Genomic DNA, 15,992 nt, shown 5'->3' with positions numbered 1-15,992 from the left:
GCACACACAGGACCTGGGCTGGCAATGGATCTAGTAGGGGAGCTCTGGAGACTCCCCTTCTGGGCTGCAGCTCCCACTGGTAAATGTGGGAGCTAGGGCTGTGGGCATACGTGGCTGGGCAAGGCTATAATATCCATTGGCATTCTATGGGTTGGGGCTAGACTGGGCTAAGCACCTATTAGTGCTTGTGAAAGCCAGAATGGGTGTGCGACAGGTCAGACCAGGCAGTGGCACCTGCAGAGTCACATGAGATCTGGGTCTGGGGGTGGGCCAGACTGGGCTCAGCTCATCACCATCCCCAGCTCTCCTTATAAACCGGTCGGTGCTACAGTCCCACAGAAGTTAGCCCACAAGTGTCCTAGGGAACCTGCCCCCAGATATGGTTCTCCTGCATTCTGGTGCGTGCTGCAGCCCAGTCTGACTACTCTGTGCTCCAACACTTGTGTGCAGGTACTGCAGCCTATCCCAGCCACACATGCCCTTCTGCCCCAGCGTTTGCATGTGCCAGCAGGCGAGACTACTTAGCCTAGCCCAGGTCTCCCATGCCTTGGCCTGACCCAGACATGCCCTGCAGTCCCCTCCCCCAACCCTGCCGAACCACTTCATCTCAGCTCCCTCTCCTACCTGCAGGTGCAGTGGACTGGTCTGTGGAAAAACCCAGAAGTCACTCCTTCTTTGTCAAGCAAGCCCTCAGCTGCTCCCCACTCCAGTACATCCCCATATCCCCTTCCCCACGTGTCTATAGTTCCCATACTGAGGGTCTGGTGGGGTGTGTCCCAGCTTGGCCCAGCGTTCCCTGCCTTCCCACATATCTTTTTTTTTTTTTTTTTAAATGCAGTGATACTCGTATACTGGTTCAGTTAACACAGGTTTGACATTAACCAGACCCAGAATACCTGCCAGCTACTGGTGCTTTTTTCCCAGTAGTGTAACGCTTGCCTAGGTACAAGGCAACTTAGACAGTTTCCTAGAGCTGGGAAGAAACATTTGTGGGTAAAGCACTACTTTTTAGTCCTTGGAGATGCAAGAGACCCTCTAAATCCATAGGTAGTCAGCAAATTTTCTGTTCTAGAGTGATCCCAGCATCTGTCACTTCTGCACACCACTGGGGCTTCCTTGGGGACACAGTTCTACTGACCAGGGCCCGGGCTCTCAGAAGGGTTCATTTAGCAAGTTGTAGTGATGCCATCCAGTGTTGGCACTGAATATAGAGTAACACTGAAAGCCACTGTGGTAGTTAATGCTTGGCAGCCCCATTCACAGTGGAGGAGATGGAAGTGCAGAGACATTGTGGTCTGTTCAAGATCAGAATTCGTAAGAGAAATCAGAGTTTGGACTCTGCTCATCATAGCTGTACAGCTCCAGCAGCAAGTAGTTAAGAAAGAAGTACATATGTTTTTTCTTCTGAGGATTTTGTAAACAGGTTGGGAATGAAGAGGACTTTTCTTCTCAGACTGCTCTGACTGATGTTTAAGCAGGTTCATTGGGCACTTTTTGAGTCCCAATCTCTGAAGCCATGAAACACGGACAGGTACAGATGATGCGGATCCAATGCCTGCATACATCAGGCACGTAGATTAGTGAGGCCTACCAGGTGCAGTGACCTGGAGCGCTGCAGTCAGGCTGCCCCTTTGCAGTTCTAGCCGGGGGAAAGCTGAGCCTACTGCAATTGAACTTTACTGCAGGCCTAGGCAGCATCTGAGGGTCATAAAAATATATCTCTGGATCATATCACAGCTGTGACTCCCTGATGTGCAACCGCTGCATTTGATAAAAGTTTTGGGAGTAATATTGGAAACATAGGCAAACACTGTTCTCTAAAAAATGTATAGGTGACATTACTAGGCTACAGCTAAGTGGTAGCTTAGCATTCTGTAATGCCTAAGGATAATGAGGGGGTGGGTGGGGGCACTCTTGGGAGCCATTGCAAGGTGTACCACACCTGTGCTGTTATTGGGCCTGTTGCTGTGATTCTGAGGGCTGCAAGCATGTGAGTGTCCACCAACAAAGATACTTGTTATGAAGGTGAACTATTCAGGTATTACAATGGAGGTGTACTACTCAGAGATTTGCCATGTAAGGGGCAGCAGAGCTCTTTGTACCATTATTGAAATAGATTTTTTCCTGATGGTAATGGGTATATTATATTTGCAGCTGCATACAGGTATTTTTAATTGATTACATTGCATTATGTGACACAGTTTAATAGGCATTGGGATTCCCCCCACCCCTCCCCAAACCCTCCCCAAACCTTTCCCCCCGCGGTGGATTCCTCCACCTTGTTGCATTACCACAGTTCAGATTCAGTTCATTGCAAGCATCTACCAAGCATAAAGTCCAGCATCTTATTGTCCAGATAAGTTCAACGGTTTCTTGGGGAGACCATCTCTGGTGAAGGTAGAGCCGGCAGAGTATCATCCTGTTCAATTAAAAGCCCTGACATTACATCAGTAACAATTTATAACGTTATGGAATTAATTGACATGGTATTTGCATACAGTTTTAACTCCATAAGTCTGACGTGACAGAAGACCCCTAGACATTCTAGCTGTGCAGTTGTATGTTAGTTTCTAAATTCAATTTTCTGAGGGTGTTTCGAAGGTTAGACATCAAAAATGCACACAGAAGTGTATGGTAAATAGTAAATGATGGTTTCTTTTGTTTCTCACTTCAATCCAGTCTTTAAGGAAATGACAACAAATGAGCTTTCTGATGATTGGTGCAATGGGCTCTGATTCACTCTGTGTTTTGTGTGCATATATTCTGTCTCACAGGCACCTGCTTTGGGGTAAGGGCATTGGAGAGCAGTTTCTATTGCCAAGGAGTTTACCGCTAGTCAAGTGAGGCCAGGAGAAGCTGACATCTGCCTGTTAGGTGGGTTGAAGTGGTTGACACATTTGAATAGCTACCATGACTTTGTCAATGAACTGCAGTGAACTCACAGCCTTGGGGAGACCCTGCAACTGTTAGAATCTCAGCCTGGTGGCTGGTTAGTGGAAAGCAAAGGTATTCTAAAGCACAGGAAATCTTCTGTATCCATCCTTCCATCCTTTCATCCCTCGCTTCCCTCCCTCCCTCCCTTCCTTTCCTTCCATCTTTCCATCCTTTTCATCCTTCCTTCCACAACACACTCATTAAAATTAAACAAAACAGTTTATTTGGGGCCCAGTGCAGGACCCCTAGTGGCTAAAGTCCTCACCTTGCACACACCAGGATCCCATATGAACGCGGGTTCTTGTCCCAGCTGTTCCACTTCCCATCCAGCTCCCTGCTTGTGGCCTGGGAAAGCAGTGGATGACAGCCCAAAGCCTGGGGACCCTGCACCCACATCGGAGACCTGGTAGAAGCTCCTGGGTCCTGGTTTCAGATCATCCCCAGCTATTGTGGCCACTTGGGGAGTAAACCAGCAGATGGGATATCTTTCTCTCTGTAAATCTGACTTTCCAATAAAAAAATTTACAAAAGTATATATGAGAGAGAAAAAGAGAGATCTGCCATCTGGCTGTTTATTCTCCAAACACCCCTGCTGGCTAGGAGCTGGAAACTCGTTTGAGATCTCCCATGTGAGTGCCAGGAATGCAACTATTTGAGGCATCAGCCGCTGCCGATTGGGGTTCACATTAGTTTTAAAACTAGAATTAGAAGTGAAGCCAGGGCTTGAACCCAACCACTCTGATACGCTATTCGGCTAGGCCATATGGTGCATTAATCCCTGTGCCGAAAGCCTGTGGTAGAAAATCTTAAGTTATCTTTTATGTTTTGTAAACTCATAGAATTGTAGTAAAAAATAGAGCAAAATCTCTTCAAACTGAGGCCTTCTCTTATGAATATCTTGAAGTTAATTATCTCATTCTGTATGTTGGAGGCTCCATACACTGAAGTTAATATAGTTAAGAAATTACTCTCTGATGAAAGACAACTTGTTAGTGAGAGGTCATTAAATAAGGCTCTCGTTTCTTTTTAACCAAAGTGTTCTTCATTCTGTTTTTGGAAATTAGGTAATTAGAGCTGGATTTTTTTTCCTGTTTCTGTAAGAGTTGTCATGACAAATTTCATTTCATTAAAGATACAGAGAACTTTAATTTTTGAATGTTCATAGAATAGTCATCATAGTAATCCTCTTTAAAATACGAAATACCCTTTATCAGTCTTTTTTACTTCATGAAGTCTAACAGGTATTTTGATAAAGGAAAATGGAGAGTGAATAACTCCATCTCATTTCAGGATTGTCATATAATACATAAGTGAATGAGAATTTAATTTTTTTCCAATATTTTTAAAGCTGTTTGAAGAGAATGACTTCACAGGTACGATGATTTCATGAATACGAAGGTAACTCCCGGGACTGATTTAAATTTGGTATGTTTGGGTACACACTGGACATTTTGAATTTTCTCATTTTTGCTTTTGGTTGGTTTCATTCAGAGACTGCAATGAAATCAGTTTTCTTTTGGCTGCAGGGCACTGTGATTTGGTACTAAGGGAAATTCATTTAGAGCTTTATTGCCTTTGGTTCCTGGGCTACAGCTTTATCACAGCTTTATCACAGACCTTGAATTTCACCTAGTTGTGCGGCTGTGTTTGAGATGTGTGTGGATTTAGTGAGGAACCTATGGGTATCTGAGACTCTGACTGGTAAGCACAGCTGTCCGGTACCAGGTTCGTGCTCTCCACTGGAGTCCTCACAAGGAAAGGGTGGATTTCTAAGACATGGACTAAAGTCTTTACCTCCTCTTAAAGTGTGTCTGGCTAACTCAGGCCACTCCAGCCTTCTTCCTGTTGGAACTGGCCTTGCTCAGGGTGCGGTATGCGGTGGTTATGGCCTTGACTTCCACCGTCAGTGCTGTAGAGACAGGCTTCAGGGACTGCTGGCCCCCGGAGTCTGCCCAGCTTTGCGTATATATTTTGGGGATGCAGTGGGGGAATTGTAATGACATCTTGCCTCTATCAGTATTCTTCTCTGATCATGCCGTAGTGCTTAGTTTATATAATTCCCTTTCACAGCCCTCATCCTTTGCCCATTTGTATAGTCAGTAGCTGATAGTATGGGGTCCACTTGTACAGATGAGATGTCAGAGGGTGCAGGTGGCTGGTAGAAACACCCTCAGCAGGAGCTGGTGGGAAGACAAGGCTGTGGGCTGCCTGCGTCTGGGGACAGCTGGCTGTTCGCTTCAGTGGTGGCATTACCTCTCCATCTCCTTTCTTGTTTAAGGAAGAGAGAGGTGGAACCCTTTGCAGCAGTGCTCCCAGATGTGGCTTCTGGTGGCATTTTGTGTAGTAGCTCTGGTCAGTGCTTAGTACTTGGGATATGGAGTCTGTCCATATACATGCATAGCCTTTTTGTCTGGGCTGTCACAGCCCACTGCTTTTTTAAAGATTTATTTTTATTGGAAAGTCAGATATACAGAGAAGAGGAGAGATGGAGAGAGGTAGATCTTCTGTTCAATTATTTACTCCCCAAGTGACTGCAACAGCTGGAGCTGAGCCAGTCCTAGTCAGAAGCCAGGAGCTTCTTCCAGGTCTCCCATGCAGGTGCAGGGTTCCAAGGATTTGTGCCATCCCCTACTGTTTTCTTAGGCCACAAGTAGGGAGCAGTATGGGATGTGGAGCAGCCAGGATTAGAATCGGCACCCATATGGGATCCTGGTTTGTGCAAGGTGAGGGCTTTAGCTACTAGGCTGCTGTGCTGGGCCCTGTCAGTTCAGTGCGCTCTTAAGTACACTAAACATGCAGACTCTCAGGCCTTGCTTCAGACTTAGGGAAACATAATCTCCATCTTGATAAAGCCCACAGATGATATTTAGGCATGGTAAATTTGGTCTAAAATCTAGAGATTTTAAAAGATCCAGTAATTGAGGGTCAGGTGTGGAAGGAATGTCAGGGAGGATGTGTGATGAAGATGATGCGGTTGATTGGTTTGCACGGCTGTGTGAGAGTTGCATTCTTACTGTCACTTACAAAAATGAGTTCTGTTAAATACAGTTCACAGTTGTCCAGCCCACCTATTGACAGTGTGCCTTTTTCAGTAAACCGTCGAATAATCCTAAGTACACTCAAAGAATTGCACAGGCATCACCAGTCAATTTTACAAAGGTTTCCTTACTTGGAAAAAACTACTCATAACCATTGGTGGTGATTTGCTTTTATCCCACCGGAAGGACATTGAACCCCTGATTGGCTCTGCCACACTTCTACATCTATGAATGAGACTTGTCTGTACTGGAAAGTTCTTAAATGAGCAAAAACCGAATGCCACATGGTCTTCTGTGTCTCCATCTCTCACTTAGTGTAATGCTTCCATCCGTGCTGTTGGACATGTCCATGCTTCATTTCTTGTTCTGCCATTTTACTTACATTTCTACCGTGTAATGATGTTCAACAAGGGCAAGTTGCTATGCTGCCCCTGCTTTTCTAATACCACTTGGTCAGGGAACTGTGTGGCAGTGAAGGAATAGGAACCCTATTAGTTGCATCCAGTTGAAGAAATAAAATCGTAGTATTTTATATTAGTGAAATTTTGGTTGCTTAATTTTCTTGTTATGAGTTAATTTAAAAGGTGGAGTGACTACATGGTGGGACACAGACACACACACAGATAGACAGATCTTCATCCTTCCATCCACTGGTTTACTCCCTAAATGGCTGCAGTAGCTGGGGCTGAGCCAGGCTGAAGCAAGAAGCCCAGAACTCCATCCATGTCTCCAGTGGTGGCCCATGCATTTGGGCCTTCGGGCTGCTGTTCTCTCTGGCACGTTAGCAGAGAGCTTGATCAAAAATGGAGTGGCAAGGGTGTTCTGGTATAGCACGCATGCGTCTCAAGCTGCAGCCCAGCCCACTGTGCTTCTGTTCTAGCCCCTTGTCACTCACTCAGTTTTTGACCACTTCTGTGATAAGACCCGTGCTACACTGGCCAGGCTCTGCTGAAAACTGTGCTGCCTTTTACAACATAGCCAGCTGATGTTGTTGACAATTAAAATGGCAAAAAAATATTGTGTTGTGATAAATAACAACAGTGGCTGTATTTTTGGCAGGAAACCACACGCCTGTCCCTCCCCCAAGCAGTCTGTTCACTGCAGTTCACACTGGTGATTTTAAGCGCCCCAGAGTAAGATAGCAGTTTCTCCGTTGCTCTGTCTGTGCAGCTCTGAATTGTTAATGAGTCAAAGAATAAATTCACTTTATGTTAGATCTTTAAAATCCTGACTGATTGGAGGGAAATCTTGTTTTTTTTTTTCCCCTGGGCCTTACACTGGCCTGATGTATATAATGTAGGGGGTGAGAAAGCAGTGGGCAGCAGACCTTATCCCACCTGCACAGAAGCCCTTTTGGCGCCATACTGCTGTGATGCTGCAGCTCAGGCCTTTGGAAATCCTTGGTTTGGCAGCAGCAACACAAAAGCGGTGCCTTTTCCTCTGCCCTCCTCCCTGGCTGGGCACATCCCGAGGCCGCTGAATTACCGACGCCTTCCCTGGCAGGCTTTCTGGCCAGTCAAATGAGTGACGCCGCTGCTGGCGCTCCTGTGCGGGCACTTTCTAAAAGGCTTTGTGCAGCCTTTACACTTGTGTGTCTGAGTTATTTGGCTCTATGTGAGAAGGCTCTGGGCAAAACGCCTTTCATCAATCTTTTCAGTTTTAGGGAACCTGCGTTTGAGTGTGTGTGTGTGTGTCTGTGTGTGATGCTGAAAATGTGTGGCTTCTGAAGACATAGAAATCCTTGCCCGCCTTGAGACCTAGAAATTAACATGACTGGATTAGCCAGATCGCACTGTGGGATGAAAAGGAAAAGATTGGAGTGTACCCTTCTGTCAAGGAAATTGACTTGGCTGGATTTCAGGGCACAGGATGGGCTGGCCCACTGAGAATCTGTGTCAGTAGCTGTAGAGCCACTGGAATTGGGACAGGCGTGCTGTTTTCTAGAATAGGGCAACTTTGAAGAGAAGGGACAGGCAGCTGACATTGGGAGCCTTTTGTGTATTGGGGTGCTGTTTGAGCACTGTGTTGTACGGCCTGTATAGTGCAGCAAGCTTCTGTGTGTGTCTGTAATGTCTGTATCCCCCAGTGACTGAAGTACTTAGGTCCCTGGAGTGAAGATGAGCTAGGGAGTTTGAATGTTTGTTACAGTAGCACAGTGCTGGCAGGCCTGATAGGATGACTATGTGACAGGCACCTTGAGTCAGTGGCACCTTTTCCAGGAAGTCAGTAGCTGCTGTTCCTTCCGGGGGGGGTGGGAAATGTGCTATACATGATTTCAAAACTCGAGCTAATTGGCTGTAGTGAAACTTTTGAAAACTGGAATCAACAAGAAGAGATCTGCCAAAACTGACTCTGCATCTCTGCATGCACTGAACTAATGAAAAATTCTGTGTGTGTGTGTGTGCGCACCTGCATGCACGCTCCTATGAGGATGGTGTTTACATTTTATATGTGAAATGGTAGAGAAGGGAGAAGGAAGCCTGAGGCTCTGGACCCTGGAGGAGGATACAAATGATAAAGGGAAGAGTCAGGTTGCACATATTTAAAAAATTATTAATTATTTTTATTTTTGATGATTTTTACATAGTTGATTAGGGTTACAGGAGGGTGGGTGAGATCACCATTTCCACATTCTCTTTTTTATTCCTGTGTCTGGGGCAAGTGGGGAGACAGTGAGAGAAGTCACACTCAGCCTCCCAAATGCCTCTGCACCCTGGGATAGAGGGCAGCCCCCCCAGTACCACCCCCAGGGTCCCCGATGTGGGGATGCTCCGACGGTCCTGCTCATGAGGTTTTGATAATTCAACAGTTCCGAATTACTGCTGATCTTGCCACTCCAAGCATGATGAAATCTCTCCAGAATCCACTGGTTGACATAGTCCACCTTGGAGTCTCCATTTGCCCATTTATTCATTGCCAACACTTGGCTGGGGTAGTTGATCAATTTGTTCTTTCCTCCGTCCTCTGTTGTGGTACCAGGTGTCCTCTGCAGACTCCAATGTATTGCCATATCCTCCATGTGCACCAGAATATGTTTCCACTGCTCCTTCTAAGTCACTTGGCAAGCACACACAAGAATCAGGTCTGGGATCACCTCAGATGAAGTTTCTATGGGGATCCCCCCAACTGAATTGCTGGACTCAGAACCCCAACCATGGAGAATTGCAGGTTCCATAGTCTGACTGTGGAGTGCTTGTGTCAGAGCTGGGCCCCTCAGTAGATTGCACATCTTGATAAAATCCCGAAAGAGACTAAAACCTGGCTGCTGCTTTGCGAAAATGTATTTTCTCCTTTATTAAAGATGAAGAAGGCATCACCCTGCGGAACCCTGCCATTTTTTCTGCTTCCCTAACAGAGTCAGCTGTTCTGCTAGAGGAATGCATATTAGATGTTTATTCCAAAGTGATTGGTGATTAGTTCATGTACTTATTTTTAAGTTTAGTTGTTTTTCTGAATGAATAACATGATCCGCATAGTAGAGGTCAGGCGTTGCTGTCTCGTCTCCCCCCGGCTGGTGTCCTTGCTGAGAGGCAGCCAGCATTATTGGTCATGTAGGTGGCTTCCTAGTTTTCACATGATACTGACGTGAATGTGTTTATGTGTAAGTGTTTAACTTCATCTGTGATTATTATTTCTTTAGAGGGTATTTTAGGGAAAATCACTTAGAGGTTGCAACTTTGTGTGGTGGTTTCATAAATGCTGCGAAATGGGCCAGATGATCTGCTGCCGGCTCTTCATGTTCATCAGCATGGAGTGGTGGTAGCTCTTCCCTGGTTTCTGATTCTATAACTTGATGCTTTCTGCGAAGATGGAGCAGATGGCTGGACATCGGGTATGGTTTTACCATTGGCTAGGAAACTAAAATGATGTATTAAAAGTTCACAGGGGAAAAAAGCACTCAGAATAGTTGGTGTAGTTGCTTTTTAAAAAAGATTCTGTTGTTGTTGTTGGAAGTCAGATATGCATAGAGGAGTAGAGACAGAGAGGAAGATCTTCCGTCTGATTCACTCCCCTAGGGGCCGCAGTGGCAGGAGCTGAGCTGATCTGAAGTCAGGAGCCAGGAGCTTCTTCTGGGTCTCCCATGTGGGTGCAGGGTCACAAGGCCTTGGGCCATCCTCAATTACACTCTCAGGCCGCAAGCAGGGAGCTGGATGGGAAGCAGGGCTGCCGGGATTAGAACTGATATCCATATGGCATCGCAGCACGTGCAAGGTGAGGACTTTAGCCACTAAGCTACTGTGCCAGGCCCATGCAATTGATTTTTTAAAAAATCAAGTTCAGCCATTTTCTTTTGGGGTTAATCCATGCTGTTAAGGCTCTAATCCATGACACTGAGGTTGCATTTCATACAGATGTGAAGAGTGAGCTGGGACACAATCCAGATCTGGTGGTAGGGTGCCCTCTGCCTGGAATCTGATGGCAAAGGATGACTCTATACTTAATATAGCCATTCAGTGCATACTTAGGAGTGAACACTCAGCTGTATTAGGTAGGAAGCACCTGAAGATGGAGAGGGCCAGAACTGCATTGCTTCAAAATAGTTGGTACTTTAGTGGTGGACATTGGGCCCCGGCATCATGAATGATAGGGGTGGACACTGGGAGAGTGGGGCAGGCTCCTGCTGAGGGCCCAGCATCATGTGCTTCCTGTGTTCTGACTGCTCCGTACTTCTGATCCAGTTTCATGTTAATGGGAAGGCTCCAGGTGATGGCAGCTGCGCTTCGGCCTTTTTTATGTTCTAGGGGAACCTGGAGGGAGTTCCTGGCTCCTGGCTCAAACCCGCCTGAGCTTTAGCTGTTATATGTATTTGGGGGGTGAGCCAGAGGATGGAAGATGCCTCTATCCCCTTGTCACTCTTTCACTTAAACAAATGTGTAAAAAACAGTTGGGTCATCTAAAATTTTGAAAATTACCAAATTTCTGTGGTATCTGAAAATGGTTCCCCTTCAATGTTTACAAGATGAAATTCCTGAGAAAGTTTTACAGCTTTTAAATACATTGCCAAACATTTTTAAAAGAAGATTTTTTTTTTTTTTTTTTTTTTTTTTAACCAAGAGGGAGGAACAGAGAATCTTCTATCTTTATTCCCCAGATTACTGTAGCGGTCATTCCTAGACCAGGCAGGAGGCAGGAGCTCCATCCAGGTCTCCCAGGTGGGTTGCAGGGGCCCAGGCACTTGCACCATCAGCTTTTGCTCTTTCCAGGTCCATGAGTAGGGAGCTGGATCAAAAGTGGAGCATCAGGACACACGCGGTGATCACATGGGATGTGGGCATTGCAGGTGATGGCTTTACCCAGTCTGCCACAGTGGCTTTCTGGTATAAACCTGAGCCTGTCTTATTCCCTGAGAAGGTGGGCTCTAATGGTCTGCAGTTACTGTACTGCAGACTGAGGAAGTGAGTAGCAGGTTGAATAAGTGTAGACTAATGGATCCTGAGCCTTACCAGATGGTCATTCAGTCAGCAGGATATGTGCTGGAAGCATGCAAATAGAGACCTTAAACTGTGACATCCGTTTGTGCAGTTTGTGAGAGCAAAAACTGTACTTGAAACAGTAGAATGTCACTATCGCTTTTCTTTTCACAGTTCATAACTTTGTCTTGTTTTTTTGAAAGCACCAATTTTCTTTCAGTGTGGGTGCTTTGGAGTGTGAAATAAATCGTTGGTTCTTTTCTGTTTCCCTTCCATTCCCTTCTACCTGAGTGGGCTCTTTACTGGTGAAGTTGAAGGGTAGGAAATGGGTCTCTCCTTACCTGAAGCGATGGGCCATCTGGTGAGGGTAGGGAAATGTCCTCATGATTGTTAATTGGGCCCCCGGCCTTGCCTGCTTGTCCTCAGATCTAGAAGCGTTGTCTTGAGTCTGCTTTGCTTTTGTTTGAAGAACCTCTAGGCATCTAGGAGGACAGTCCAGTGAGTAGAATTGTTGGAAGTTTGGATTTTTAGGGGCAAGGTGGTACAACAGTAGTTCAGACCACCTGTGTGAACAGATTGTAGGTAAGGTAGTGTGTAAACTGAGAAAGCACTGGTTTGTGGGACGGATGGATGAGTTGCCTGTGAAGGAGACGTCAGAAAGTCAGATCAGTGAGGCTTGGTGCTGTTGATGCTGAGGCCTCGCAGTTCAGGAGAATGCCATTAGAGGGAGGGCACAATGCATGTTTTTTTTAAGATTTATTTTATTTTTAATTGAAAGTCATATATGTAGAGAGGAAGATCTTCCATCCATTGATTCACTTCCCAAGCGATCACAACAGCTGGAGCTGAGTCAGTCCGAAGCTAGGAGCCCGGAAACTCTGCCAGGTCTCTCACATGGGTGTAGGGTCCCAAGGCTTTGGGCCATCATCTACTGCTTTCCCAGGCCGCAAGCAGGAAGCTGGATGGGAAGCAGGGCGGCTGGGATTATAACCGGTGCCCATATCGGATCCTGGTGCATTCCAAGTCAGGACCTTAGCCAGTAGACTACTGTGCTGGGCCCATAATACATGTTTTTACTTGAAATTAATTTGAAAATCACAGAAAAAAAGTATTAGAAACACCTGCATACAATTTCCCCTGCTTGTGCTGTTGCTAAATATAGCTATATTTGCTTTATCAACTCCCCTGTTCCAATCCACACATAAGCAGAGTATAGTTTTGTGAACTATTATGAGGATACACAAGTGTATCATGGCCCTTTAACACTAGATACCTTAATATTTATTTCCTTGTCTCTTTGAAAGGCAGGGAGAGAGAGGCAGGAAGAGACACAGGGGTACAGATATACAGGTTTTTTATTTATTAAATTCACTCCCCATATGCTCATAATTCATGCGGCTTGGCCAAGCTGAAGCCAGGACAGACCAGGGACTGCATATGGGTCTTGCATGTGGATAGTAGAGACCTTAATACTGGAACCATCATCTGCTGCCTTCGGTAATGTGCATTAGCAGGAAGCTGGAGTTGGTAGTAGAACTGGGACTCAGTTCTAGGCACTTTAACAGATGAACAGGCATCCAGACTGCAGCTTACCTGCTCTGCTGAATACCCACCTGCGTTTCTTCCTTCTTACTCAAGCTTCCGTGTGAGGCTTCATATATTAAAGGTGCGTATTTTCAATTTGAAAGAGAGGCTGAAGTAATTTCATCTGATGAGGAACCTGTCACAGGAGGTGTGTTCTAAACCTGAGGGTCACCCAAAGCAATTAGAGAAAACCGTGCCAAGGCATCAGGCTCACTGCTTGTGGCTGTTCAGAAGTAGAACGGAAAAGCCGTTTCTCTTCCTTGTCCTTTCATCGGACTCCCCCAGCTGCTCTTCTTTATTTGAGCGGATGGGCAGTCTTGTGAAGGTGGGGGAATTTCCTCATGGTTCTCTGCTTTTGCCTCTCAGAAGGAGGTCCTGGCCATTGGAAATTGGCAGATGGTGCCTGTGGGAGCTGGTGTTTGTATGCCTCAGCAGGTGCAGGTCTGGGATAGCTTCTGACCTCTACCTGGCAACAGTTCCTTTCATTGCATCCATATGTCAAGGTAATCTCGGCCTGTGTTTGTGTTTCCACATGGGTCCGGCCTGAGGCCAGGTTTGGCACTGACAGGAGTGCAATGATGGGGATGGTCTGAGGTTAGAGAATGATACAGCTACTGCTTCTTCAGGTCGCATCAAGCCTGTGGTGTGGCTTCAGAGAGGACTTTATTGTGCTGTGTTCTCTTTTATTTTCTGCTTCATTTCTGTTTTTATTTGGTTAAGATCTTCACGCCCTTTGGTTTTTCACATGATGGTAATGATTTCATGTATTTTTCCCCCAAAGAATAAGGCAATGGCAAGTGCAGAATTTTAAGACTCATACCAGCTAGGTTTTACCAGTAATTCAGAGAATTCAGTGGTTGTTGGGGACTGGATGCTTCTCTGAAATTAGATGTAATGTTGCATGTCTGCATCCATCTTTGTTTTTCCCCACTGCCTTCTGTAGGTTCGCACAGGCATCTGCCCTTCTCCGAGGCATAACCTCTAGTTTATCTTCTTTCCATTCTTTGGAGGACTGGTTTTGCTGCCCGCACCATTCTTACAATTCCGAGCTCCTTAACTTGTGGAAGAGAAGCGAAAGGAGGATTTGCAAATAGTCTGTCGCTGCTGCATGACTGAGGGACTGACCCTCCGGGAGCTGTGTCCGCTCCTTTCCCAGCAGACTCTGAGTCAAGTGACATTCTGTAACCTTCGCTGATTGTCCAGTGTTGGATTAAGTACTACATGTCCCTCTCTTCATGTGATTTGCATTGATTGTCCTGTGATGTAGGTGGCCAAGATGAAATCAGATGTGTAAACCAGAAGAACTGAAACTATCAGTGAAACCAGGTGGTCTCCAAAGCCAGTGTTCTTTCAGCACATGCCAGAAACAAAAACATCAGCTGTCATTTTCTTAGGCGCCCACCACGGACACATCCTCCTCTCCTGTTCCCTGTTCATCCCACGAGCCCTAAGTCTTCCCGGGGCTGTCTTCCGTTCCCCTTCTTAGTGGAGACAGAATCAGTGGCTCATTGAGAACTTATAGCAGAGCTCTCAGAAGACATGCCATCTGTAACCATTGACCAAGTTCTTCATTTTTAACCCCACCAAAAGCTCTGTCTCAGAGTGAGGGCCAGCACCTGTGGCCTTCTCACCTCTGGTGAGTGACTCAGCCAGAGAAAGCAGGTCTTGGAAATGTTAGCAAGCAGACCCCATCTCTCCTCCACCGCCACCTCTTAAAACTAGAAATAATAATTAATCATGATTACACGATGTTTAACATGCAGATGCTGTTTCATTTCTAGTTCTGAGAGTAGAAATCATACCTAGCATAATGAATGTCATCTATTCAAAATATAGACTGCAGGCTGTGTTCTGATGGCATTAGGAGAAAGTGTGTGTATCCAGCCCTGCCCCTGCATTCCTCTGTGATCACTGTGTTCATGCAGGATCAAAACCAGGTCAGCCTCCTAGGGCCCAGGCTCCAGATGGCCTTGGAGAAGAGGCACCTGGCATGCAGAGTAGCCAGTGGCTCTTAGTACACAGACCAGCATGTGAGGGGATGGAGGCTGTTGATTTTCACTGTTGCAGTGATCTGGAAAGATGTGGCTTTAGCCTCCCCACTGCTGCACTTCATTGTCTTATTTCACATTTCTTACGGTCTCTGGCTTTGGTATGGGGTGGTAGTGAAAATGCATGCAGAGATTTGAGTTCTGAGTTCTGTTTGGCCAGAGCAAGTGATGTTGCTTTGACAGTTACAGAGCCCAAATCTCTGTATATCTGGGATGTGACTGCGTCAACAGGGTGACATTACTTACCTGCCCAAGAGACTCAATTTCTCCTGTAGAACATGATCCTCTCATTCAAGGTAACGGCTCTCTTTGACAGGAGCTGGACTGGAGCAGCCCATCAGCACTGCTGTGGACACGTGGGCCCTGAGGGAGTGTGGGACTCCTCTCCCGGCCCCTCCGACCCACTTCCCTCCTCACATGGCCCAGTCTAAACAGCTTCTTTTCTCTTGCTGGAAGTGGAGGAGGAGCATCAGTCTGTTTCTCAAATGCAGCACCACACTTCAAAAAAATGCATCTCTGGCTCTGGAGATGCCAGAGAATTCTGTCTTGGGATGGATGCATATTTGTATAACATGTATGGCTCTGGGTCCCATCTAGTGAGAAGCATTGAAGTTTGGTGACTTAAAATATTTTGACCTATGTAAACATCTTTTTAAAAAAATATTTGCGTTTTTATTGGGAAGTTGGATATATACAGAGAGGAGGAGGAGAAGAGAGAGAAATATCTTCTGTCCGATGATTCACTCCCTGAGTGACCACAATGGCTGGTGCTGAGCCGATCCGAAGCCAGGAGCCTAGATCCTCTTCCAGGTCTCCCATGCAGGTGCAGGGTCCCAAGACTTTGTGCCGTCATCCACTGTTTTCCCAGGCCACAAACAGGAAACTGGATGGGAATTGGGGCTGCTGGGATTAGAACCGGCACCCATATGGGATTCTGGCGCGTTCAAAGCTAGAACTTTAGCTGCTAGGCCATGGTG

General features: G+C 46.1%; 1 protein-coding gene across 2 annotated transcripts in view; it reads left to right on the top strand.

Annotated features, from left to right (window-relative positions):
- The window catches only part of SH3GL2 (SH3 domain containing GRB2 like 2, endophilin A1), a 186,906-nt gene that overhangs the window by 30,704 nt on the left and 140,210 nt on the right, over positions 1-15,992 (top strand). The window contains exon 1 of one of the 2 annotated variants that reach the window (XM_058672676.1): positions 13,080-13,115. The exons of the other annotated variant lie outside the window; for it this stretch is intronic. Coding sequence (XP_058528659.1) covers positions 13,095-13,115 — 21 coding nt within the window. The 5' untranslated portion in view covers positions 13,080-13,094. Of the gene's footprint in view, positions 1-13,079; positions 13,116-15,992 lie in introns of those variants that run through there. 2 annotated transcript variants of the gene reach the window in all.

This window comes from Ochotona princeps, chromosome 14 (assembly GCF_030435755.1).
Source record: "Ochotona princeps isolate mOchPri1 chromosome 14, mOchPri1.hap1, whole genome shotgun sequence".
In the NCBI taxonomy this organism is placed as follows: Eukaryota; Metazoa; Chordata; class Mammalia; order Lagomorpha; family Ochotonidae; genus Ochotona; species Ochotona princeps.
The sequence above is the reverse complement of the archived record's forward strand: the minus strand, read 5'-3'. Positions and strand labels throughout refer to the sequence as shown.